Genomic DNA, 26,108 nt, shown 5'->3' on the forward strand with positions numbered 1-26,108 from the left:
ACCTGTTTGCATGGGAAGCATTAAATGCAAACCCAAAATTTTTGGGCAAGTGAGCAGGAGAATACAGAATTTGGCGGATGGCAGGTTTTGGCCCTAAAACCTGACATGTCAGCTTTTTGGGCAAACTCAGAAATTTTTGTAAACTAAACAAGGCCTTAAATACATAAACGAACGGGACAAAAAAAAGTAGAAAATGGGACGTGATTTATTGCATCTGTTTTGACCCCTAAACCCGTTATATGATCTGTCCATTATTCAACATTGCTCACAAGCTGGAGTAGTCATAAGAGCCATTTTTTTTTGTTAAAAAAAACAAATGATAGCTCGCTGCACCCTAGACATCTATGATATACAAATTATTACTCCCTGCATTCATAATTAAAAGGTGATTTGGCTTTTTTTTTATATGTACCCTTTTTTAAATATTTAAATATACACTATGTATCTAAGTACATAGTTAAAATAATGCATCTCGAAAATCAACACACCTTTTATAATTTAGAACGAGTACTACTCAACATTATACACGCTTGCTCTCACCGGACATTTTGAACAAGCTGCGTAGCCTAGCCTGTAGCTATTGCCTCAGTTGGCGCCTTCGCGGTTGTGCTCATAAAAGGTCATCAGAACCTGCTTGCAAGGCTTGGAAATCGTTCAAGGATCCATGTCACTCCCCTGATGATCACCTGCAATGAAAACTTTCATTCCTAGCTCCGGCCGCCATGAAACGTACTACTGAATATACACAAGCTGAGCGATGACGATGATGCAATTGCAGAACTGCAGCCGCAAACTGTAAACATGTGCGTAGGAACAGTCAATCATGCCCGAGTTCTACGTACCAGTGCCAAATCCCCAGGCTTGGCGGCAGGCTCCACGCAGTCTCGGCCATACCTGATCAAAAGATCGATCATGAGATTCTTGGTCTTGTTTAGATACGAAAAGATTTTAGTTTTCGCTACCCTAGCATTTTCGTTTGTTTGTGGCAAATATTGTCCAATTATGGACTAACTAGGATCAAAAGATTCGTCTCGCGATTTACAGGTAAACTATGCAATTAGTTTTTATTTTCGTCTATACTTAATGATTTATGCATATGTCGAAAGATTCGATGTCACGGGAAATCTTGAAAACTTTTTGGTTTTGGGGTGAACTAAACAATGCCTTGTCAATATCACAAATATCGATTTGAATGTAGAAGTTGTTTTGAGTCAACAAATTCAGTACTGCAAAATGAGAGGAGGGAGCAGATAGATGGAGCTGTTGTTCGTACACAATCTGCAGCGGCTGCTGCTCCGACTCCGACTCCGAGCCGGCGAGCAAGCGGTAGAAGCTGCATCCCCTGCTGAAAGGAAACGGCTTCCCCCTCCACTCCAGGTGCCAGGTGACCCCGACGGCGGCGGAGTCGTCGGCGGAGATGTCGTCGATGACGAACTGGAGGTCGGGGCTGATGGTGCCCATGAACTCGCCGAAGAAGCCGATGATCCGCTCCCGCCCCACGAAGGGCCGCGGGAACACCAGGTCCTCGTACACGCAGCCCTCCGCGATGAGCGGCTCCACCGCCGCCAGGTCCCGCCGGTTCACGCCGTCGTAGAACGCCCTCACCACGTCCGCCGCCGTGGCCGTGGCCACTGCCGCCGTCGTCTTCGCCCCTTCTCTTGTCGTTGCGGCTACAAGAACCAGCGCCGTCGTCCTTGTCCTGCTGCCGCCGCACGGGAGGCTTGTAGGTCGGCCGGGGAGACGACTGCGGGGACGACGAGCCGCGCCGGAGGCTGCGGCCATTCGAAGTCGAGGGCCATGCTGGAGCGGCATCGTCCAAGCGTGCACGCTGCACGCCCAGCCTCTGTTGGTGCCAAGAACCTTATCTCTTCCCGTTGCTACTTGTCACGCTGCACGGATTTTCTTTCGAGTCCCTCCATTTCTCTATATCAGCGCATTTTCTTTGCTGCACAAATTCTCCACATACAAATTCCTGTGCCAGGCGTTTTGCACTTATGTACCTGTTCATTCACTGTGCCTTGGCCGTTCCTGTCCTCCATTCCAGAGTAGCATGTAGTAATTTCCAAACATGACTGAACTTGTAGTAAATACTGTCATCTTCAGATACACACAGAAGCAGCAAACTGGTACAAGGGAAAACACAATTTCTTTTTCTGTACACATGGATATAATTTTGTACGCCTATACCACATCAATGTATAAATCGACAATCAGTGTCACGCAGGATCCACAAACTGATGGAACCAGAACTTTGTGTATGAATTCTAATTCATGGTTTAGGGAGCGAGAGAAATATCTATTACACTGCATATGTTTTTGATATACAAACTTGTATGTGTACAAACAATAACCACATAACCACTGAAGCTTTACATGCGCATCCCGTCCAGGTATTTGGCTATGTAAACTAGACAAGCAAATCATAAGTGAAAGGGGGGCGTTAAGGATGAGTTCATGGATGCTTGGATCTCCTCTAGGGTTCTTCCTTTGGTTTCTGGCACCAGCCGCTCTACAAACACAACTGTGAGCCCACAGATGCTTGCAAAGATGAAGAATGTGCCTGCATTCCGTCCAAGCCACACACAAATATCTATCATCAGAATTCAGAAGTTGCTGCAGAGTCATGAAACTGCCGGCATCAATGTTTATGTGGGTGCTAGTATGCTACACTCTGACCAAAATCCTATTCCACTTGGTGCGCCTTGACTTACCATAGGAGTTCCACACCAAGAGGAAGTTGAAGGCGTATGAGACAATCCACGAACCAAGCCAGCTGACGAGTGTCACAAGGCTTCCTGCTGCTCCTTTCATGTTTATAGGAAAGATCTGCATGTCCAATTCAAGTATACTTTGAATCTGCCTGTTCTCAAAATTTTGTTTTGGACCGTAATATCCTTTGTCTTTACTTATGGCAGGAAAGTACCTCTGACATTATAACCCATGGTATTCCACCCATACCCAGTGAAAAAGATCCGCCAAAAATCTGGTTTGCAAATGATAAAAATCATCAGAACAATAGTTTGTGTGTGTGCATACGCGAGCAAAAGTGCGTGAGAGCTCTGAAGGTATTAGAGGAAAGTAGACAAGAAATAGTAATGTACCAGAATGCCTGCCAAAGCCAGCACTAAGTTCAGATCCTTTCCCCAGTGATGTTCCTGTTCCACGAAGAAAAAAAAATTAACACTTATTGTTCTGACAAATGGGAAGTTGTTGATCTTCTTATCAGGATGAAATCGCACCAGACCTTAGCTAAGAATGACAAACCGACTAGTAGGCAACCCAGGCATGTTCCAGCTGCAGATACCTGAAATATTGTAGAATACATTTTATCACCGTGGTCATAATTCATCACTATCAGGACAACTGTATATCATTATATTACTAGAGAAATTTTTAACTCTGAATATCTTTTGTTTACCATCAAAAGTGGCCTCCGTCCAGCTTTGTCCATTAGAAGTACTCCTAGTCCGGTCATCGGAATCTGCAGATCAGTACTCAAATTATACACCTACATTCAGTAAAAAGCACATGAGTAGACTAGGGTCTTGTTGAAGAGACCTGAACAGCAACCATAGCGAGCATTCCTGTATTTCCTGATGAGAAACCTGATTTGTAGCATGGGCACTTAGTAATTAGCATAGTATTCAAGGGCGATCCATTGTAAAAAAATCTCTTGTCAGGACCAAAACAAATTTATGCGAGCTAAGGAAATAAGTCATTCTTCATTACCGGCTGAAACAAATATTTCACTGGCATAAAAGCAAATGGCATTCACTCCCCCAAACTGTTGAAGGACCATTAACCCTACTCCAACCTGAACGCAGACCTGATCCATCACGAAACAACAAGAGAGACATGTCCTAATAGGAAGAAAGGCATATTAAAGATACTTACTGTAACAGCACGAATATAGTCCTTCCGAAACAGGTCGAACATTTTCGACTCTGGTAATTGCTGAAGCTTTTCTGTAAAATCCTGAATACTAATATTAGAGAATTATCAAGATGTTTCTTTAATGCATGATTAAGTTGAATGCTTATTTTTATTCTCAAGCTGTCAAGCACTCCATACTTTGATTTCTGTTGCTTCGTCAGAGATATCAGTCGCTTTTCCCCTTAGCTTCTGTAATGCTGCCTCAAATGCACCTGGGTGGCCGAACCTAGCCTGAGATACATCATACATGATCTGCGTCAGGTATTGTTCTGATTTCCATGTTATGAAGTTGTGTGTTCTATCTAATGATATATGGTCAGAAGAGGAGATGGTTTTACCCTTTTCCATTGTTTAGTCCAGATGCATATCTTATCATAAGTTCAAAACTGATTCTAAATTTAGTCCAAAAGCTAAATATTTATATGTCAAAATCTGCTCCCTTAGAGCATCTCCAAGAGATTAGCAAAAAACATATTCTAAACTTAATGATTTAGCTATTTTGTAAAATAAAAGGCCACCCAAAAAATTGGACTACTCCAACAGTCTAGTTAAAAATTGCTAAGGGCCCACTCATCACAAAACAAAAGGCTATCATCATCCTATCTTCCGTCCATACGACTATACGAGGAAACCGATGGTCACGGCTGCTGCTCATCCGTCCAGAGGACCCTGCCGCACAATTCACGCATGGTTTGGTGTTATGAACGAGGTGTATTTGGGATAACTAGGCCTTATGCTTTGCCAAGAGCTTGAGAGATTGAGGGAGACTAGAATTGTTTCTTCATAATTCATTGCTTGCTTTCCATTGTGCCCCATGGGCTGAATATAAAAGGTACATAGGACTAACACCTCTTGTGCCTAGACAATATGGTACTATTCCTATAGACAAATAACTAAGAGACACTAATGGGCTTAAGGCCCAACTAGGACACTTGCGCCCTACGGCGCCCCTCTTTATGCCCATGACATTTGGCGAGTGAGCCCGCTAGCTTTCTTTGCCGAGCGAAAAACGAGGGAGCTAGTGGCTATTTTTAGACAACGGGATAGACAATCTGTTGGAAGCATGTTTTACATCAAAATATCCAAATCGGAATATGCGGAAGCAAATAGCAAGTCTCTTGGAGTTGCTCTTATGATCCTTGTATGATATTCACATGACTGTATCTCCATGACGTTATTAAGAAATGTATGATTTCAGTTTGCAATGTCATCTTTAGTTCTAAACTTCTAATAAGGGAAGTGTTCTAAACTTGGATGATTATGTAACCAAAAAAAAGATCATCAAGTATTAGTACTTCAGATAAGCTACTAACCAGCCATCTTGGGGACTCAGGAGTCACAAGAAGGCCAACCAACTGCAGCAAACATGGCGCCACTCCTACAATAGGAAAGTTAAAATCTGTATGCAATGACATGCATTGAATCTCTTGGTACCCTTGTGCATGAATTTTGAAGTAGATATAGTTAAGAAAAAAGGGGTCAGCTAAAATTGGTGCAATATCTGCTCCTCATTAATGCACACCTAAAATCTATACTCGTTTTATTTAGGAATGGTCGAATGATGTACCCAAGAAACTTTCTTACCAATGATTGCCAAAGTCCGCCAGGTGATAAAAGTTCCCAGAACATAAGCAAGTGATGCCCCACAACATATCATAAACTGCATAAATAGGCAAGCTGTTTTGTTAAGATAAAGCTATGAACATTCAGCAATGAACTCTCCCTTGATCATGCACAGTACCTGGTTTACAGTTGCGAATCCTCCTCTAAGATTCTTTGGTGTTATCTCTGATATATAGACTGGAACCTGTTCAGATGCTACAAGATTCAGACCAAATCCGTTTGAAAGGGATAACACAAAAGAGTAGGTTATTATAATCACCACATATGAAAGAAGGCCAATTCCACATCCAATTGAGAACCTTCCAATGTCAAGCCACCAGAAATTCTACGGGAGAATACACGTAAATCGCACTATAGGATTTATTAAGTGAACTCAGAAGATATCATTTCTCAAAAGTTGATGGCCCACTAATGTTGAAATACACTAATAGAGGGGCGGAGGGGAAGAAGACCTGGGAAAAGGTTATCAAGAGATATCCAAGAATGCAGAGAAGATCTGATATCGCCATTGCCTGCATGTGGCAGCAAACAAGAAAAGTTTGGCGATATTGTGGCAGTCAATGTCCACTGCCCAGTGCCCAGTGGAAAGTGAACAAGTGATTTCCTTTCTTGTGTAGCCGTAGGTGCACATTATGGGAACTATTTTCAAAGAGAAAAAGTAGATTAACACTAACACTTCTTCGACCAACTCGGTCTGCCACGGTACCACTGACAATAGCTCCTAGCATTGCTCCAATGGTTAGTATCGAGCCAAAGAGAGAGTACTGCATACGAGCAAGATTTGTGTCAGTTGCGGACGAACAGGACCTCGTGTCCTTTTCTGTCAAATCTTTTACAGCCTTACAGGAGGGTGGGTACCTCTGCTAAGGAGAGGTTGAGGTCACGCATGATGCCAGGCTGAGAAGGCGACGAGTAGCCGACCTGCAGGATGCAAGAACTCGAAAATCGAAATTAACTTGCCCGGCCAAGCCAACTGCTGACGATTCGCCAGTTGCCAGAATATACCACCAGTTCTTGGGGTCTTAATTGTCTTCTAGCTTGGTTATCTATTCCATACAGGCAGGAAATTTGAAGCATGCTGTAGCAGACACTACAGAGGAAGAAGGGCTTGATTACCGAGATGCCGAACTCGAAGGATCCGGCGACGGCGACGGCGGTGCTGGCGACCACCACCGCAATCGAAGAGGAGGACGAGGCGGCGCCGGACGCACAGCCATCACCGCTTCTCCCGGGCGCGGTGACCAGGAGAGGCTTCTGCGCTTCTTGATCCTCGTGCTCCATCGGGCCGGCGGCCGGCCTGGGTTCTCCTTCTCCACTCCGTCGGCTAGTGTTTCTCTCGAGCTGAGCTGACGAGGACGACCGACGACCGGCGTGGATCGGTGCAGTCCACTAGTGACCGATGTACTGACATGTGCAGACGCTCGTACTCCCTCCGTCCTATCGTTTTAGGTTTTCGTGCCACACGTTTAACTTGTGCAACATTTATATCTCTAAATAAATTTGTTAAAAAAATAGACTTAAAGATCTTTCAATAATATTAATTATATATTATAAATATTAATATATTTTATTATATATTTAGTTAAAGTTATTTCTTGGAAAGCGAAAACGCTACTTATTTTCGGACGGAGGGAGTACGTTTCTTCCTCTCTTGTCCTTTCTGTCATTTTTTATTTCGTTCATCGATGCGAAAGGGCTAATTGCGCAGTTACGGGCTAGTTTATTAGTCGCCATAATTTTAATGCAGATGGGACCATCCATGACTTGTCATTTCGTCAGGATCATACCATCTGATAGTCCTTTCTAAACTCATTCTCTAGATCGTCATTTGAAAACTAATCTGAGCAAAAACAGCTCTCTATTTTTTCATTCTTTAAATGTTTTTATATGTCAAGTGGGTTTTAGAGAGCTATTTTTATTCTTTATCTTTGGATAACGAGAGATCTAGAATAAAAGATATTGATATTTGTTTAAACAAATAAGTTGTTGAAGTTTTTTTTATCAAAATAGCGTTTTCTTTCAATTAGGAAGGATATAGAGGGACTCTTAAAATTGCTCTTAACAAAATTATAGAAATCTTTCTATAGCGAAGACAGATTGACACTGTAGCACCGTTGAAATGTAACATTCGGTATCATAACTTTGGATGGTATCATGACAATCATGTCATATCAGTGATAAATTTTATGGAAAAAAAGTCAATAGAACTGTAAGAGTTGGAGGCGAAAGCTAAAGGAAGGAACCAAAGACGTGGAAGAAGTTGAGGGATGAGTGATGGGGAGGGTGTAGGTGTGGTGCATAAGCTTAATGTTGCCATGAAGTGGAGTAAGAGACATGGTATATTAGCTCACTCAATGCTGATGGGCTGTGAGGTGAAGTAGGAGAAAAAGGTATATGAACAATGTTCCAAAATAGTCTTGTCATGGTAGTAATAGAAAAAAGTGCTTAATTATTTTATTGCATTCACAGAAAAAAAACTTTTGATTACCAGTTCAATTCATCCTAGCTAAATTGTCCTTCGTTAAGATAATCCCTCTCTAGGGGTAGCACAGGAAGACTTTTATCCTATAAGAGAGAACTTCAATTTCCAAATAGTCTATCGGTGAAAAAAGTATCCATCGGTGAAAAAAGTACGGTAATGATTGAGGACGGGCGTCCGTCCACGCCGGACGGACCGCGCGCCCACTCTGCCCCTTTTCTTTTCTGATGAACGTGCTCCATCCGCATGCGGTGCATCCTTATCCACTTGACTCTACTCTTCCTCTTAAAATAACAGCCGCCGCCTTCCTTCCTCGAACTCCAGAGGATTCAACCCAGCCTGGTGCGATGCCCTCTCCCACACTCTGCCCACGCATGTTGCCCTTCCACCCTCGCTGATGCGTGCGATGCCCTTCCCCACCCCAAGCGCGGCGCCCTCCACCCCCAACGAGTCAAGGCGCGGCGTCCTTCCCTCGCCCCACTGTCTCCCCTGCCGTCCTCCCTCTCCCCCAGCACCCTCCCCTAGCACAACATCCTCCCCTGGCGTGGCATCCTCTCCCACCAGAAGCCGCTGAACCTAGCGCGGCACTCTTCCCCACCCTCGCTCGGCATCCTCCCTAGTCCTGGTGGCATCATCTCTCACACTCTGTGACCCGAGCTCCCCCTATCCTGGTGGCCATGGTGCTCCCCACGTCAAGCTCTCTCTCTCTCTCCATGTTGCAATTCTATGTTTCAATTGTTTCAATCGCTTCAGAGACATGTGGAAGTTGAATCATACGGATGTTGCAAAAGTAGATCGGGGGATGTTGCACTTGTTGCATATGTTGCAATCGTTTAAGAGTCATGTTGCAGTAGTATGTTTCGAGTGTTTCAGATATTTCAGCGGTAATGTTTCATTTGTGTTTTCCGAATGCATGTTGCAATTGTGTTTATTTGATATTGTAGATGTTCTACACATATGTTTGCATGTGTTCTATTCGAATGTTGCATATGGTAGCTGTAACAGAACCGACCAAATTATAAGAGATTAAGCCTAATAGTGACCATTTGCATAGTCGAACTATCACGCTTAAGCCCATATAATCCCGGTAGTCCGTGAAATCTCGATGGATTTCAAACCACACATCACATAACAGCCAAGATCGTAATAAGTTTAGCGGTCGCCATCCACAAGTACATCTAGATTACAACATTCATAAAATACATCGGAGTGCTTAAAGTTATTACAAACCAAGTTCTTCAAGTAGCGGAAGCTTCATAGTTTGAAATTACAACACACACGATAAGTCTGATACAGTGCCATAGTTCGGTCATTCCCACAAAAGCAAAAGAAGAGACGGAGTGACCATCGCCCTTGGTCTAGTCATCACCCATAGCTGGGTACAGACAGAGGATGCAATAACCATAGTACATTTGACCATCTGCAAAACAACATGGGAATAGAACCCTGAGTACGAGAAGGTACTCAGCTAGACTTACCCGTCATAAACTTAAAATAAAGACTCATCAAGGATCATGAAGGCTATATAGTGGGGTAGCTGACGACCATTTTGCAAAACCGTAGTATTTCGCTAACATAACCTACATAAGTCTTTCTTCTTTTAATTGGCTCAAGTTGAAAGTATCATTACCTATCGTCTAGGTTTGCACCTGCACTATTACAAGCAAGTATGAGACTATGATAGTACCTCATCATAGTATTTCTTAAAACTATTCACCATTATAACCCAAGTGTTCCATAGTCCTTACTACGAGGACAGGGCTCATGTCAAGTGCTCACTATCCAGGAGCGATGGCGATTCGAATCGATTTCTAACCAGCTGGCGAATTTATTCCCCACACAAACCACACTCACTGATCAAGTGAGCTACAGGTCACCGTGTTGCACTATCCAGGACCAATTCGCGGGTTCGACAGGCACCGCCCGTACCCGAGGACCGTTCCGGCGACCGAGGTATCCAAGGTATACCAAGGTTGCGCGCCGCGCCCTCGTCGTTCTCCTCAACCATCACCAATACAGCGCGTACATCGGGCCGATTCCCGGCCCGGATAGTGCTCAGGCTTCGCGGTCGGAACGACTTATCCTTCCAGCTAAATGTGGGACATGCGTTCAACATGACAAGAGGGCCGTCAACGATCGGTCCTTAATCGACACAGGCAGGGGCTCTATGGGCAACCCACCAAAAGACCCTGCCCGGTCTCCAATTACATTTCACACTTGGTTATTTCTTTCCCCAAGCAACCACTGCTTAATCAAGCAGGTATACACCTATATCTCGCAGGTGACAGGACATCACCCGACTTCTACCGGACTAAGCAAGCTAAGCATAGACTCCGCGCCTATCTACATAGGACAAGGTAGATAAACGAGTAGGGATAACAAGGAGTACATATGCAGCAACGGTATCAGGCAACTCCTATCACTTAATATGCAATACAGTAGAACAAGTATAACACTTTATATGAGTTAGCGAGAATAGGGAGACTTAGAATGCTCCGGGGCTTGCCTTTCTCAAGGTGCTGGGTCGGTGATCCGGACACTCTTGCAATTCCTCTCCGGTTTCCTGTGCTTCCGGAGGTTCCTGCTCCTGTATCTCCTCGGGTTCCTCGGGTCCCACTTCGTTCTCCTGCGAGCCTGTATGATGCATATATGCTCATGAGTGGAGTGCGAGATGCCCGAGTGGATGCTTGTATGAGAAAGTGCCAAAGGACCATGACATGATGCATGGATGATACACCTGGTCATGTTCATTACAATGTATGCAACATCATCAAAGAACAGGCACTTGGATTAAGCATCTATTGCATTCTCTTCTACAATTATTTTTTTTCAAATGAAATCAGCAACCTACATGATGCTTTAAAGATACACCAAACCCAACTTAGTCCATTCAACCTACATACACAACCATTCATAATTTTCTTTATTTATTTCTAAGCCCATTAAAAATCACATGCAATTCTGTTCATCAATAAACTCCAGAAAAATTACAGGAGACTACTAGCTAATCATAAAGTCTACTGTAAATTTTTCATAATTTTTGGTTACTTATTTTGAGCCACAAAAATCACAAGATTAATGGATAAGGCAAGTATAATCACCCTACTGTGATATAAGTGTCAAACAACAGATTTCACATTTTTACAATTTATCTAATATCATAAGAAATACCCACAAAATTTTCCAGATTTATTGCATGACCCATTTAATTATTAAAAATCATAAAGCACTGCCATGCAAGCATTTAAATTACCCTAAATTCATTTATACACCAAATAATATGTAACAATATTTTCTTAGTGATTAAACACACATGCAGAGCCAGCAAAACAAGTTTTACATTTTTCTGAACCCTATTTTATTTACTATGCATTTTCCAAGTTTAGGAAAAACATGGATTAATTATATTCTTACAGGAAAGTTACTCAAACATGACATGCAATCATACTAGGCTATAGATCTGGAAATAAGGAACACACCAAAATTTATTTCACCATTTTTGGAGCTATATTCATCAAGATATGGATTTTTGAACATTTAAATCATTTCCTGAAAATTATTTTTCTGAAAACAAATCAAATCCACCCCGAGACCTGCTAGGTGCACCCGGTGCAGTGCACCCGCGGCCGCTGACGAGCGGACCCGCCTGCCAGCCGGGCCCGCTGGTCAGAGCGCAGAGGGGGAGGAGCTCCGGCGAGCCGGAGCTCACCGTCGGCGACCCCTTTCGGCGAATCAAGCGGCTCTACACGCTCTACGGCTCACGGCAGACCTAGGGCACCCATTTGCGCGGCCTAAAACGGACCGGAGCAGGCTCGCCACCGGCCATGGCGGAGCGGCGGCGCTACTCGTCGTCGGTACGGGACGCCGGCTCGGTAGAGCGTGGCTGGAGGGGCTTGCGAGCATCGCGGATGCCAAGGCGAACACGATGCGCCAACTACGCAGCACCGGAAGGCATGGAGACGCGCGGACCACGCGTGCGGCGGCGGAGCTCTCGCCGGAGAAGAAAGCGAGGGCGAGCGGGGCTCACCGTGCCTTACCGAGCGCTCAGATGAGCGTTTCGCAACGGCGGAGCGAGGGCGAAGCTCGGGGAAGAACTAATTGAAGAATGGCGCACGCACGGGGGAGGAACAGCCGAGGCGGAGCTCGGGCTCCAATGGCGACGGCGGCGCTCTGCGCGTGCGGGGCGAGGGCGAGAGAGCGAGAGAGAGGGAGCTGAGGGGCGCAAATGGGAGCGGGGGCGGAGGCGAGCGCGACCGGGGCGCGTCCTCGCTGCCGCATGCCCGCCACGCGGCGGCCGAGTCCTGCCGGCGCGCCACGGCGTCGCGGCGAGGCCGTCCGCGCGCGGACGCGGGCGCGAGCGCGGGGAAGGGGGAGGGGAGAGCGCGGGCGGGCCGAGCCGGCTTCGGCCAGTGGGCCAGAAGCGAGGCCGCGGCCTGCTAGCGCCCCCTTTTCCCTTTTCCATTTTTTTTAAATTTTCTTTTCTTAAATCCTCTTCCAAAAGCATTTTGACCATTTTCAAATCATTTTCACCATTTTCACCCAAAAGCAAAGTGGTGCCAAACTAAAAGCTCTACAACTTTGCTTTAATAGGTAAGACCAAATTCTAAATAGAATTTGAATTACAAATTAAAACTTAGTTCTAGGTTTTTAAATAAAGTTATTTTGGATATTTTGTATAAATTCCATTTCTCAATTTCCATAGCTCCAAAAATTGCACAAAAATGTTCTTAATTCTTCTTACACATAAACCAACCTAGTTTGAATATTTCACAATTTTTGAAACAAGCACCACATTTTTAACATATTTAAAACTTATGAAATGATGCACATAAAATCATATTCTTAGAAGAATGACATGCTCATGATGCTTATGATTGATGAGAGTGCTTATGCATGACTTTGATGAGACTAAGTGCATGCTTAACACCTAGGGTGTTACAGCCCTTCCCCCCTTAGGGAAATCTCGTCCCGATATTTTGGGTTACTAACCATTTCTTGTGAAATTTTGGATAAACTGTTTTTAAGTAATCCTCTGTTTCCCAAGTGGCATCCCTATCGTCATGATGACTCCACACCACTTTATAAGTTCTGACAACTTTGTTTCGGGTTACTCGCTCCTTGGTATCCACAATCCCCACTGGCTGCTCTTTATACTCTAGGTCTGCTTTTATCTTGATCCCTCGAGGTTCAATTCCTTGCTCAGGCACTTTCAAACATTTCCGTAGTTGCGACACATGGAAGACCGGAAAGATCGAGCTCATCTCTTCAGGTAACTGAATCTTATAGGCCACTGGGCCTTTCCTCTCTAGCACTTGGTACGGTCCCACATATCTGGGTGCAAGCTTGCTTCGAACTCGGAAACGTTGAACTTTCTTCATTGGCGTAACCTTGAGGTACACATAGTCACCTATGTTGAATTCAAGTGGCCTTCTTCTCTTATCCGCATAACTCTTTTGCCGTGACTGTGCCGCTTGCATATGCTGCTGTATGATATGCACCTTTTTCTCGGCATCATTCACAAAGTCGATACCATAGTATCTTCTTTCACCAGGTTCAACCCAGTTTAACGGAGTTCTACATCTTCGACCATACAAAGCTTCAAACGGGGCCATCTTGATGCTCTCTTGATAACTATTATTGTATGAGAACTCAGCCAGAGGTAACCATGATTCCCACGATCCCCTGGATGATAGCACACAGGCCCTCAGCATATCTTCTAACACTTGATTTAGCCTCTCGGTTTGACCTGAAGTCTGGGGATGATACGCCGTGCTTCTTATCAGACTGGTCCCCAAGCTCTTATGCATGCGCTCCCAGAAGTGAGCGGTGAACTGCGGTCCTCTATCTGATATGATTGTCTTGGGAATACCATGCAACTTGACAATCTCAGCCATATATATATCGGCATACTCAGGAGGTCGGTAACGAGTCTTCACAGGGATGAAATGGGCCGATTTGGTCAATCGATCTATGATTACCCAAATCGAGTCATTCCCCTTCCTGGTTGTCGGTAAGCCCGTGATAAAGTCCATACTGACCTCTTCCCATTTCCACTCCGGAACTGATAACGGTTGCAACAGACCTGTAGGTTTCATATGGATGGCCTTAACTCTGCAACACGTGTCACAACGGGCCACATAAGCGGCTATTTCTTTCTTCATCTTGGTCCACCAAAAGTGGGGCTTTAGATCTTGATACATTTTGCTGCTGCCAGGATGAATAGAAAGCTTAGAGAGATGGGCTTCATCCATGATGCGATTCTTCAACTCCCGATCCTTCGGGACCACTAACCGCTGTTGAAACCACAAGACCCCCTTCTCATCAACCCGAAACTGAGTCTTTGGGTCATCTTTGATCTTTTCTTTGATATGGAAGATACCCTTGTCTGTTTTCTGACCTTCAATGACTTGACTCTCGAGTGAACAACTGAGTTGTATATGACATAAGACCTCAGGATGCATGAGATTGAACCCATCTTCAAACAACGGTTGAACCACTTGACAGTGTGGTTTACGACTTAGAGCATCTGCTACTACATTAGCCTTGCCTGGATGATAGTGAACTTCCAGGTCATAGTCCTTGATTAGCTCTAACCACCGTCGTTGCCTCATATTCAGCTCGGACTGCGTGAAGATGTACTTCAAGCTCTTATGATCGGTATAAATGTGACACTTATTTCCCAGCAGATAATGTCTCCAAATCTTCAAAGCATGCACCACAGCTGCTAACTCGAGGTCGTGCGTTGGGTAATTGACTTCATGCTTTCTCAACTGTCGGGAAGCATAAGCTATCACCCTGCCATCTTGCATCAACACACACCCGAGGCCACTCTTCGATGCGTCACAAAACACATCAAAAGGCTTCTCTGTATTAGGTTGTGCCAGAACGGGAGCAGTGGTTAGCAACTTTCGCAAGGTGCGGAAGGCTAACTCACACCCTTCCGTCCAGACAAACTTATGGTCCTTTTGTAGCAAACTTGTCATTGGCTTAGCAATCTTGGAGAAGTCAGGTATATAACGACGATAATACCCGGCCAGACCAAGAAAACTTCTAACTTCCGAGACCGAAGTTGGTGCCTTCCAGTCCATGACTTCCTGCACTTTTGATGGATCCACAGCAATTCCTTCTTCAGACAGAATGTGCCCTAGGAAAGGAACTTTCTTTAACCAGAACTCACACTTGCTGAACTTGGCATATAACTGATGCTCTCGTAACCGTGTCAGCACGATTCTCAGATGTTCGGCGTGATCTTGCTCATTTTCTGAATACACCAGGATATCATCGATAAACACCACAACAAACTTATCCAATTCAGGCATAAAGACTGAATTCATCAGATACATAAAGTATGCAGGAGCATTCGTCAACCCAAAGGACATGACAAGATACTCATACAACCCATATCTGGTGGAAAAAGCAGTCTTCGGGATATCTTGCGGACGAATCTTGATTTGGTGATACCCAGATCTCAAATCTATCTTAGAAAACACTCTTGCCTTGGATAACTGATCAAACAGGATATCAATCCTTGGCAAGGGATACTTATTTTTGATTGTCACTGCATTGAGTGGACGATAGTCCACGCACATGCGCAACGACTGATCCTTCTTTTTCACAAACAACGCTGGACAACCCCATTCCGACGAGCTTGGCCGGATGAACCCTTTATCCAGCAACTCTTTTAGTTGATTCTTCAACTCAGCGAGTTCATTTGGGGGCATCCGATACGGCCTTCTAGATATTGGTGCTGTACCTGGTATCAATTCGATTGCAAACTCTACCTCCCTATCTGGGGGAAGTCCTGGTAAATCCTCAGGAAACACATCAGGGAACTCACATACCACGGGTATGTGTTCTAGAGGGACTACCTGTACTGTACATGAAAGACTGGCGAAGTCCAACCGTCTAGGTAGCTTGACCTGAAGCACCCCCTTTTCTTGCGGGTCTCTAAGGGAAAGAGTTCTGTTCCCGGTATCTATAACCGCGCCCCAATCAGTCATCTTGTTCATTCCAATGATGACATCCAAAACCAGTCCTGGCATGACCACAAGATTTACACGGAACCTCCGGCCACTGATATCCAAGGTAACTCCTGTTACCGTTTTATTAGTCAACACATCGGCTCCAGCTGAGCTGATGCGATAGCCATAACCTAACTCAGTAACTGGCTGATCATGCTTTTGTGCAAATGCTTGGCTCATGAATGAATGCGATGATCCAGAATCAAACAAAACAACTGCAAGATGTTGGTTGACAGGAAACATACCAGCTGTTACCGGTTCTCCTTCCGGAATCTCCTCGATCGAGGTATGGTGCACACGAGCTGGATAGGTTGGCTGCTGCCTTTTGGGGTAGGGACATTCCTTAGCAAAGTGCCCCATCTTGTGGCAGTTATAGCATGGACCCTTGGGCGCATTGTTGGCGGCAGGTGCTGCAGCTTGAATTGCCTTTGGCTTGGCAGGGGCTATCGCCACCTTGTACGGCTTCTGTTGTGTTGGATGCCCGGTGTTCCTTCTCTGCGGCGGTCGGAACCTAGCACCCGGGGCAGGAGGACGATACTGCTGTCGCCCTGCCACTGGTGCCCTGGACTGAGATGATCCGGCTTCAAAAGCCCTCTTACGAGACTTGGATGCACTGTAGTTGTTGTTATTGTTCTCTTGGGTCAGACAGTCGCTGATATAGGCATTGAAAGTAGCCATGGCCCCTGTACCCATGGTCTTCAGCATCTTTGGATTCAAACCTCTCTGGAAACTAGCAATCTTCTTAGCCTCCGTGTTTACAAACTCAGGGGCATAGCGAGCGAGATTGTTGAAAGCGTGTAGATACTCCTTCACAGACTTCGTCCCTTGGGACAGCCTCATGAACTCCCCAACCTTCATTTCAACCACACCAGGAGGAATGTAATTTCCCCGGAAAGCGGTGGTGAAGCGGTTCCAAGTGATTGGGGTCCCTTCTGGGTAGGTGGTACGGTGATGGGACCACCAAATCCCAGCGGGTCCTTGTAACTGATGTGCCGCATATTCAGCCTTGAGTTCTTCTGTCATTCGGAGAAGACGAAACTTCTGCTCCATGGTGTTGATCCACTCATCTGCTTCGAGCGGTTCCAAGGCCTCCTTAAAGATTGGTGGCTTGGTATCCATGAAGTCCTTGAACGAACTGTACTGGTTGACCTCCCGGCCACCCTGATTATCCCCACGACGGGTATTGTCAGCTATGTTGCGCAAAGCTTCTTCCATGTTGCGCTGCATCTGCTCCATGTTGCGTTGGCTTCCCAGAAACTGCGCGAAAAACACATCCGCAGTGTACGGGGGAGGTGGTGGTGGTGTTGGCGCTCGGTCCTCATTCTGTTGAGCCCCATTTCCGGATGTACCTGCTCCAAGACCCGGGTTGCCGTTACCCCCGCCACGTGTTTGTACCATCTGCATACGCCAATGATAAGCAATCGTTAGGAGTTGCCATCAACCGGTAGAAAATGTGTAAAATCGTGCCATACTGAATTTACTGAGGGAATAAATTCACACAATAAACAAAGGCACAACAACTCATCATCCACGCACAACATCACTAACAGATTACTTAACATTCACGCAACAAGGTTCGCGTACATCCAACTTGCCAGCATACATACACTGGACTTTCAGCATCAACTCATAAAGTCTTGCACAGCCCAGATCCACAAGTACATGACATGCCATGCAACATACATCACAAAAGAGGAAAGACTAGCTCTAGAGCCCTAGCATCTAGTCGCTATGATCACTGTCCATGCCAGAGCCATCCTCATCCTCGTCACCACTAGCAGCTGCTCCTATCTCGGGATCCGCGTCCATCTCGTCCTCAGAGTCTAGCTCCGCTGCTCCAGGCAGGTGGTGAGGGTGGAGCTGGTTATGCAGCTGGTGGATCTCCTCATGCAAGTTCTCATTGTACTCCTCGGCATTAGCTAGCTGCTGCTCTAGCTCCAGCTGTCGGGCTCTCAAAGTGTCCTCCTCGTGCCAGGCTTCATTCCTCTGTCCAAGCACATGGACTAGCATGCGCTCGCTGTTCCTGTGAGCAGTAGTCACCCTGTCCTTCTGCTCCCGCACTGCAAGCAGGTCCTGACTCAGCTCACTGTTCTTCTGGACTGCCTGGTCTCTCTCTCTGGTCACACGAGCCAACTCTGCCTGTAGCCTCTCAACCTTAGAGTCAAACTCACGCTGCAACTGACGCTTCTCATCCTGGACGGTGAGGAGAGACCCGGACAAGCGACCCAAACAACGCTCCAGGCTTCCATAGGTCTTCATCAACGCGTACATGGCACTCATAGCTGCACTGTCACTGTGTTGGTCCTCATCCGCACTCCTCTCTAGAGCATTCACCTCGGACTGATCCCACACCGAAGTGTAAGGGTCACCCCGGGGAAACACCCCAGCGAAGGTGTGGGCCAGCTCCTGTGGAAACCTCTCCATGAGGTCCCTCAGAACTGCGAAAGCTGCCCTGCTGGCACCGTGGAAAGGCGTGACACCTCGGGACTCGTACACCCAACCGCCCCAAGCAGGGTCTCCTCCACTGGTAGGGACAACTGCCTCGATCCCCACCAGGGTCTCATCACCAAGCGGCTCCTTATCCCAATAGTAGCGAGGCTCCCTTCCTTCGGGATACCCCATCGAACTGAGCACCCTCCAAAGCAAAGTGGGCATCCCAAACTCCTCTAGGAACTTGCTCTTATGTCACGAGCTCCTAGCTGCCAACGGACGGCGAGGGGCCCGCCCACCAGTGGACTTGCGAGCGGTGAGCCTAGTGCGTGCCATCTGCTGCAAATGGAATACCGTGGGTAAGAGTGAGGATTACCTTTAATTATTTTATTTAGAATTGGGACAGATTAAATTAAGGGGGAAAGTAAGCAATGATATGAAATGAACATGATGTATGCACGAGCTTACGATCTCACAAACTTAGAAACAAAGGTTAACACTAAGCGGTATATGCGGCGGCACACAACGTTCTCTCATAACGTAACTAGCGTTCTAAGCGAGAACGGGGTTAGTGTACCTGCAGAAAACTCATTTCAGCCCACCCACAATATGATCATGCAGAGCAAGAATTTAAAACCATGCACTTCACATACACAGACACCCGTCCATGCATGTGACGTGCCACTACCCACATCATCGCCCTATTGACGGCATCGCCTCTCAGGACGGAATTCCCAGCATGCGGTACTGTTCCCAAGACACACCAACATGTGCGCATGGCACAGCACCTGACAACACTCCCCTAGACCGGCAGTGTATCCGATCATGCTCTCACAACTCCCACTTACCATGGCGTAGAGGAAGAATTGATCCATACATTACCACTCAAATGAATGGCACTCATACTATTTGCACGCCGTATGAGCGACGAAATGAAAATATGATGCATTAACCCCCAAGTCAGTACTTAACTAGCCACCTTAGAGTCCTTAACTGGGCATAAAGGATATGACCATGGCACACTAGATAATTTTCCAAAACTTAATTTAACACCTTGATCCTTATTAATTACCAAAATCCTTCATTAGCCCGGTTTAGATTTTGTTTAGAATGTACTTATGAACAGTAACTCGCTAAACCTTGCTCCGATGCCAGCTGTAACAGAACCGACCAAATTATAAGAGATTAAGCCTAATAGTGACCATTTGCATAGTCGAACTATCACGCTTAAGCCCATATAATCCCGGTAGTCCGTGAAATCTCGATGGATTTCAAACCACACATCACATAACAGCCAAGATCGTAATAAGTTTAGCGGTCGCCATCCACAAGTACATCTAGATTACAACATTCATAAAATACATCGGAGTGCTTAAAGTTATTACAAACCAAGTTCTTCAAGTAGCGGAAGCTTCATAGTTTGAAATTACAACACACACGATAAGTCTGATACAGTGCCATAGTTCGGTCATTCCCACAAAAGCAAAAGAAGAGACGGAGTGACCATCGCCCTTGGTCTAGTCATCACCCATAGCTGGGTACAGACAGAGGATGCAATAACCATAGTACATTTGACCATCTGCAAAACAACATGGGAATAGAACCCTGAGTACGAGAAGGTACTCAGCTAGACTTACCCGTCATAAACTTAAAATAAAGACTCATCAAGGATCATGAAGGCTATATAGTGGGGTAGCTGACGACCATTTTGCAAAACCGCAGTATTTCGCTAACATAACCTACATAAGTCTTTCTTCTTTTAATTGGCTCAAGTTGAAAGTATCATTACCTATCGTCTAGGTTTGCACCTGCACTATTACAAGCAAGTATGAGACTATGATAGTACCTCATCATAGTATTTCTTAAAACTATTCACCATTATAACCCAAGTGTTCCATAGTCCTTACTACGAGGACAGGGCTCATGTCAAGTGCTCACTATCCAGGAGCGATGGCGATTCGAATCGATTTCTAACCAGCTGGCGAATTTATTCCCCACACAAACCACACTCACTGATCAAGTGAGCTACAGGTCACCGTGTTGCACTATCCAGGACCAATTCGCGGGTTCGACAGGCACCGCCCGTACCCGAGGACCGTTCCGGCGACCGAGGTATCCAAGGTATACCAAGGTTGCGCGCCGCGCCCTCGTCGTTCTCCTCAACCATCACCAATACAGCGCGTACATCGGGCCGATTCCCGGCCCGGATAGTGCTCAGGCTTCGCGGTCGGAACGACTTATCCTTCCAGCTAAATGTGGGACATGCGTTCAACATGACAAGAGGGCCGTCAACGATCGGTCCTTAATCGACACAGGCAGGGGCTCTATGGGCAACCCACCAAAAGACCCTGCCCGGTCTCCAATTACATTTCACACTTGGTTATTTCTTTCCCCAAGCAACCACTGCTTAATCAAGCAGGTATACACCTATATCTCGCAGGTGACAGGACATCACCCGACTTCTACCGGACTAAGCAAGCTAAGCATAGACTCCGCGCCTATCTACATAGGACAAGGTAGATAAACGAGTAGGGATAACAAGGAGTACATATGCAGCAACGGTATCAGGCAACTCCTATCACTTAATATGCAATACAGTAGAACAAGTATAACACTTTATATGAGTTAGCGAGAATAGGGAGACTTAGAATGCTCCGGGGCTTGCCTTTCTCAAGGTGCTGGGTCGGTGATCCGGACACTCTTGCAATTCCTCTCCGGTTTCCTGTGCTTCCGGAGGTTCCTGCTCCTGTATCTCCTCGGGTTCCTCGGGTCCCACTTCGTTCTCCTGCGAGCCTGTATGATGCATATATGCTCATGAGTGGAGTGCGAGATGCCCGAGTGGATGCTTGTATGAGAAAGTGCCAAAGGACCATGACATGATGCATGGATGATACACCTGGTCATGTTCATTACAATGTATGCAACATCATCAAAGAACAGGCACTTGGATTAAGCATCTATTGCATTCTCTTCTACAATTATTTTTTTTCAAATGAAATCAGCAACCTACATGATGCTTTAAAGATACACCAAACCCAACTTAGTCCATTCAACCTACATACACAACCATTCATAATTTTCTTTATTTATTTCTAAGCCCATTAAAAATCACATGCAATTCTGTTCATCAATAAACTCCAGAAAAATTACAGGAGACTACTAGCTAATCATAAAGTCTACTGTAAATTTTTCATAATTTTTGGTTACTTATTTTGAGCCACAAAAATCACAAGATTAATGGATAAGGCAAGTATAATCACCCTACCGTGATATAAGTGTCAAACAACAGATTTCACATTTTTACAATTTATCTAATATCATAAGAAATACCCACAAAATTTTCCAGATTTATTGCATGACCCATTTAATTATTAAAAATCATAAAGCACTGCCATGCAAGCATTTAAATTACCCTAAATTCATTTATACACCAAATAATATGTAACAATATTTTCTCAGTGATTAAACACACATGCAGAGCCAGCAAAACAAGTTTTACATTTTTCTGAACCCTATTTTATTTACTATGCATTTTCCAAGTTTAGGAAAAACATGGATTAATTATATTCTTATAGGAAAGTTACTCAAACATGACATGCAATCATACTAGGCTATAGATCTGGAAATAAGGAACACACCAAAATTTATTTCACCATTTTTGGAGCTATATTCATTAAGATATGGATTTTTGAACATTTAAATCATTTCCTGGAAATTATTTTTCTGAAAACAAATCAAATCCACCCCGAGACCTGCTAGGTGCTCCCGGTGCAGTGCACCCGCGGCCGCTGACGAGCGGACCCGCCTGCCAGCCGGGCCCGCTGGTCAGAGCGCAGAGGGGGAGGAGCTCCGGCGAGCCGGAGCTCACCGTCGGCGACCCCTTTCGGCGAATCAAGCGGCTCTACACGCTCTACGGCTCACGGCGGACCTAGGGCACCCATTTGCGCGGCCTAAAACGGACCGGAGCAGGCTCGCCACCGGCCATGGCGGAGCGGCGGCGCTACTCGTTGTCGGTACGGGACGCCGGCTCGGTAGAGCGTGGCTGGAGGGGCTTGCGAGCATCGCGGATGCCAAGGCGAACACGATGCGCCAACTACGCAGCACCGGAAGGCATGGAGACGCGCGGACCACGCGTGCGGCGGCGGTGCTCTCGCCGGAGAAGAAAGCGAGGGCGAGCGGGGCTCACCGTGCCTTACCGAGCGCTCAGATGAGCGTTTCGCAACGGCGGAGCGAGGGCGAAGCTCGGGGAAGAACTAATTGAAGAATGGCGCACGCACGGGGGAGGAACAGCCGAGGCGGAGCTCGGGCTCCAATGGCGACGGCGGCGCTCTGCGCGTGCGGGGCGAGGGCGAGAGAGCGAGAGAGAGGGAGCTGAGGGGCGCAAATGGGAGCGGGGGCGGAGGCGAGCGCGACCGGGGCGCTTTGGTGGCCGACCGGGGCGCGTCCTCGCTGCCGCATGCCCGCCACGCGGCGGCCGAGTCCTGCCGGCGCGCCACGGCGTCGCGGCGAGGCCGTCCGCGCGCGGACGCGGGCTCGAGCGCGGGGAAGGGGGAGGGGAGAGCGCGGGCGGGCCGAGCCGGCTTCGGCCAGTGGGCCAGAAGCGAGGCCGCGGCCTGCTAGCGCCCCCTTTTCCCTTTTCCATTTTTTTTTTAAATTTTCTTTTCTTAAATCCTCTTCCAAAAGCATTTTGACCATTTTCAAATCATTTTCACCATTTTCACCCAAAAGCAAAGTGGTGCCAAACTAAAAGCTCTACAACTTTGCTTTAATAGGTAAGACCAAATTAGAATTTGAATTACAAATTAAAACTTAGTTCTAGGTTTTTAAATAAAGTTATTTTGGATATTTTGTATAAATTCCATTTCTCAATTTCCATAGCTCCAAAAATTGCACAAAAATGTTCTTAATTCTTCTTACACATAAACCAACCTAGTTTGAATATTTCACAATTTTTGAAACAAGCACCACATTTTTAACATATTTAAAACTTATGAAATGATGCACATAAAATCATATTCTTAGAAGAATGACATGCTCATGATGCTTATGATTGATGAGAGTGCTTATGCATGACTTTGATGAGACTAAGTGCATGCTTAACACCTAGGGTGTTACAGCCGCAATGGATTTTCAAGTGTGTTTCAGGTGTGTTTTCTAAGTGTTTCATAAGCGTGTTTCAAGTGTTTCAACTACTTTTAGGCTATGTTGCAACTATTAAGTTTGGATGTTTCAAAATTAGATCGGTTTCTTCTTCCACCTTGTGCTGCGTCATCTCTTTTGGAGCCGGCAGGGCATCCGTACGGACGAGGGATGGGCGATGGACGCGATGAGCGAGCCGGCAGGGCATCTGTACGGAACGAGGGATGAGCGGTGGACGCAATGGATGAGCCATCATGGCGTCCGTACAGACAAGGGATGGGCGGTGGGTGCGATGGGCGAGCCAGCAGGGCGTCCGTACGGATGAGGGATGGGCGGTGGACGACGTGATGGGCGAGCCAGGGCGACAAGGGATGGTCGATGGGCGTGGTTGCGTGCGGTGCGGGTTTTTTTATTGAAAAGCGTACGCTCGCGATTGAAGTGGGTGCGGGCAAACAGAAGTTGCGTCCGGTCACGTCTGGACGCAGGACTAGAGCCGGACGTCCGGGCGCTAGACTTGCCGAAAAAAGTACTCTAGTATTATGCTTATTTTACATTATACATAACAATAGAGTGTCATTATTTTAAGTATCTCTATACTAATATTTCCTTTGTCCTTTGTCCTATAATATAACACATTTTGAAAACCTTTGACACAACTTAGTAAATACTCAAACGTTACATGTACCTATAGGTTAAACCCATTTAAGAAGTTCTTTAATTATAGTTTTAGTTTTGGGCTTTGCTAAGGTGTACCCAAATGACAGTGAGCTATTTATTTATTTCAATCGGACGGTCACAATGAACTATTACCTCCTAGTAGGTAATATATGAAACATATATTTATTTAATTTTTAATTTTGGAAAGTATGACAAATCAGAAAAACCTTTAGAGATAAAGATCGTTTTAGATCTAATTGATGCATTCATGATCCATTGAATGTGGTAAATATTTTTTCCAACTTTAGATATAGCATAATTTAATTAACATAAACTACATATTTTTTTATTCACTAGGATCATGCCCGTGCGTTGCGACGGGTGTTAAAATCTAAACCATCATTCATATTTTCCAGTTATCATATATGGAAAAACACTTTGCATGCATTATGGTATCCATTCGAGTTCAGACATAGGCAACCAAAACAAAATGGTCAAACATCTTGTAAGCCCAACTTGCAATTCACTTTAGCTAAGCGCCTCCTTTGAAGCCAATGATAAAAAATCTACCATCAATATTTAAGCAGTTTAGATTACAATGGAGATATGATCCTCCAATATTTTTCATCTCTCGTCCAGTACCAATGGTTGCTTTTACGCCATGGCCATAGAGACGTGAAACCCACAAGGGCAGGGGCCGAAGTTTCAGTCTGTCTGGTCATGTTCGTTGCAGCTTCCATCTCCAGCCAGCACTTAGAAATGATTGCTGAGAAGTGGTCTGCTTGGAGACACTGAACTCTTGTGGTAGGGACTGTCATCAACATTAAGTGCATCAGCAGCAGTTTCTCTAATCATAGCCAAGACTTGAGGAGGGGAGCCAAGACTTGAGGAGGGGAGATGGGGGCATTCCTGTTGATGAAGCAGCAACCTTAATTGGTATATTTACCTGGACCAATCTCAAACAAAAATAATGATAATATTTTATATCAAACAGTCCACAACAAAACACAAGTTTTTCAGGTAGATCACCCCAATAAACCAACAGACAACTAAACAGGCTATTCATAAGTTACCGATCATTTAACAAAGCAGAATGAGCAAATCACTTTATTGCAAAAGAAGTGAAAACATAGATGGATTTTGCCTGCATTCCCCAAGTTGACTGGTTCATGTTATCTCCAATCAATAGCTTAACAATCCAACACTATACGCGCACTGCCTTATCCAATAATTAGCATCAATTTTTGTTACGAGTTTTAGGTCTCCCTGTTTTCCTCTACTCTCCTTTAGGTCACCGCCATTGCACTCATCATCCTCCGCATCGCCCACACATGTCCTCATCAGGCCAAACATATCCATCTCCTTCACATCGCCTTGCAGTGCCTTGAGTGCCGGCGGCAGCCGGGAGGGGCCGAGCGCTGTTGCTTGGAGGGAGGGGGTGCAAGCGCTAGCGTCAGTCAGCTTGTCTACGGCTCTGCATCAAACAGCAAGGCCAGTCCTTTTTATCGAACAGTGGGGCACTCCTGCTCTGCGATGCAGAGCGTTGGAGCACCGCGGCCTCCACCGACTGCCGCGCGGCCACCGTGAGCGTGAGGAGCGAGGTGGGCGGGGGTGAGGCTAGGGGCCACGGACCCTGGCGGCTACCAAGGCCATGAGGAGCGAGGTGGGCAGGATGGAGCCTGGGGCGCGTAGCTGGTAGGAGGAGTCTGGGAGACCGAGAGCGAGCGCACAAGCGGACCAGAGGAGATGGTAGGAGTCTGGCTGGGAGACTGATAAGTGATAGCGAGCGCGCATGCGGAGTGTCGGGTGGGGCCTGGAGCGAGCGA

The 26,108-nt window shown here is 45.9% G+C and overlaps 2 protein-coding genes across 4 annotated transcripts; both read right to left on the reverse strand.

Moving 5' to 3' along the window:
- LOC110433890 lies at positions 376–1,954 on the reverse strand. Its single transcript, XM_021456897.1, has 3 exons — positions 1,274–1,954; positions 843–894; positions 376–686 (listed from the first exon to the last, which is right to left on the reverse strand). Exons 1-3 carry the CDS (start codon positions 1,810–1,812, stop codon positions 624–626), a joined length of 654 nt encoding a protein of 217 aa, XP_021312572.1. The 5' UTR covers positions 1,813–1,954; the 3' UTR covers positions 376–623.
- LOC8085068 (sugar transporter ERD6-like 5) lies at positions 2,169–6,973 on the reverse strand. 3 transcript variants are annotated; one of them, XM_021456891.1, is made up of 18 exons: positions 6,673–6,973; positions 6,415–6,477; positions 6,231–6,320; positions 6,009–6,068; positions 5,816–5,881; positions 5,675–5,740; positions 5,518–5,593; positions 5,247–5,311; positions 4,072–4,164; positions 3,895–3,975; positions 3,730–3,814; positions 3,559–3,605; positions 3,419–3,481; positions 3,245–3,304; positions 3,102–3,155; positions 2,924–2,983; positions 2,712–2,826; positions 2,169–2,560 (listed from the first exon to the last, which is right to left on the reverse strand). In XM_021456891.1, the coding sequence occupies exons 1-18, from the start codon at positions 6,835–6,837 to the stop codon at positions 2,421–2,423; spliced, it is 1,449 nt and encodes a 482-aa protein (XP_021312566.1). In that variant the 5' UTR covers positions 6,838–6,973; the 3' UTR covers positions 2,169–2,420. The 3 variants fall into 3 exon arrangements, with proteins under 3 accessions (XP_021312566.1, XP_021312567.1, XP_021312568.1); XM_021456892.1 differs by having other exon boundaries at positions 6,415–6,602; positions 6,673–6,806; XM_021456893.1 differs by having other exon boundaries at positions 6,401–6,815.

Source organism: Sorghum bicolor, chromosome 3 (assembly GCF_000003195.3).
Source record: "Sorghum bicolor cultivar BTx623 chromosome 3, Sorghum_bicolor_NCBIv3, whole genome shotgun sequence".
Lineage (NCBI taxonomy): Eukaryota > Viridiplantae > Streptophyta > Magnoliopsida > Poales > Poaceae > Sorghum > Sorghum bicolor.

What these genes read in the sequence shown, in the direction of transcription:
- LOC110433890 (XM_021456897.1), bottom strand. Translation starts at nt 1,812, where the DNA reads ATGCCGCTCCAGCATGGCCCTCGACTTCGAATGGCCGCAGCCTCCGGC. An exon ending in CAGCAGCCGCTGCAGATTGT is followed by an intron (nt 895 to 1,273) that starts GTACGAACAACA and finishes TCTTTTGATCAG; the next exon opens with GTATGGCCGAGACTGCGTGG. An exon ending in AGCCTGGGGATTTGGCACTG is followed by an intron (nt 687 to 842) that starts GTACGTAGAACT and finishes TTTTCATTGCAG; the next exon opens with GTGATCATCAGGGGAGTGAC.
- LOC8085068 (XM_021456891.1), bottom strand. Translation starts at nt 6,837, where the DNA reads ATGGAGCACGAGGATCAAGAAGCGCAGAAGCCTCTCCTGGTCACCGCG. An exon ending in GCGGACTTTGGCAATCATTG is followed by an intron (nt 5,312 to 5,517) that starts GTAAGAAAGTTT and finishes TTCCTATTGTAG; the next exon opens with GAGTGGCGCCATGTTTGCTG. An exon ending in CTTGGTGTGGAACTCCTATG is followed by an intron (nt 2,561 to 2,711) that starts GTAAGTCAAGGC and finishes GACGGAATGCAG; the next exon opens with GCACATTCTTCATCTTTGCA.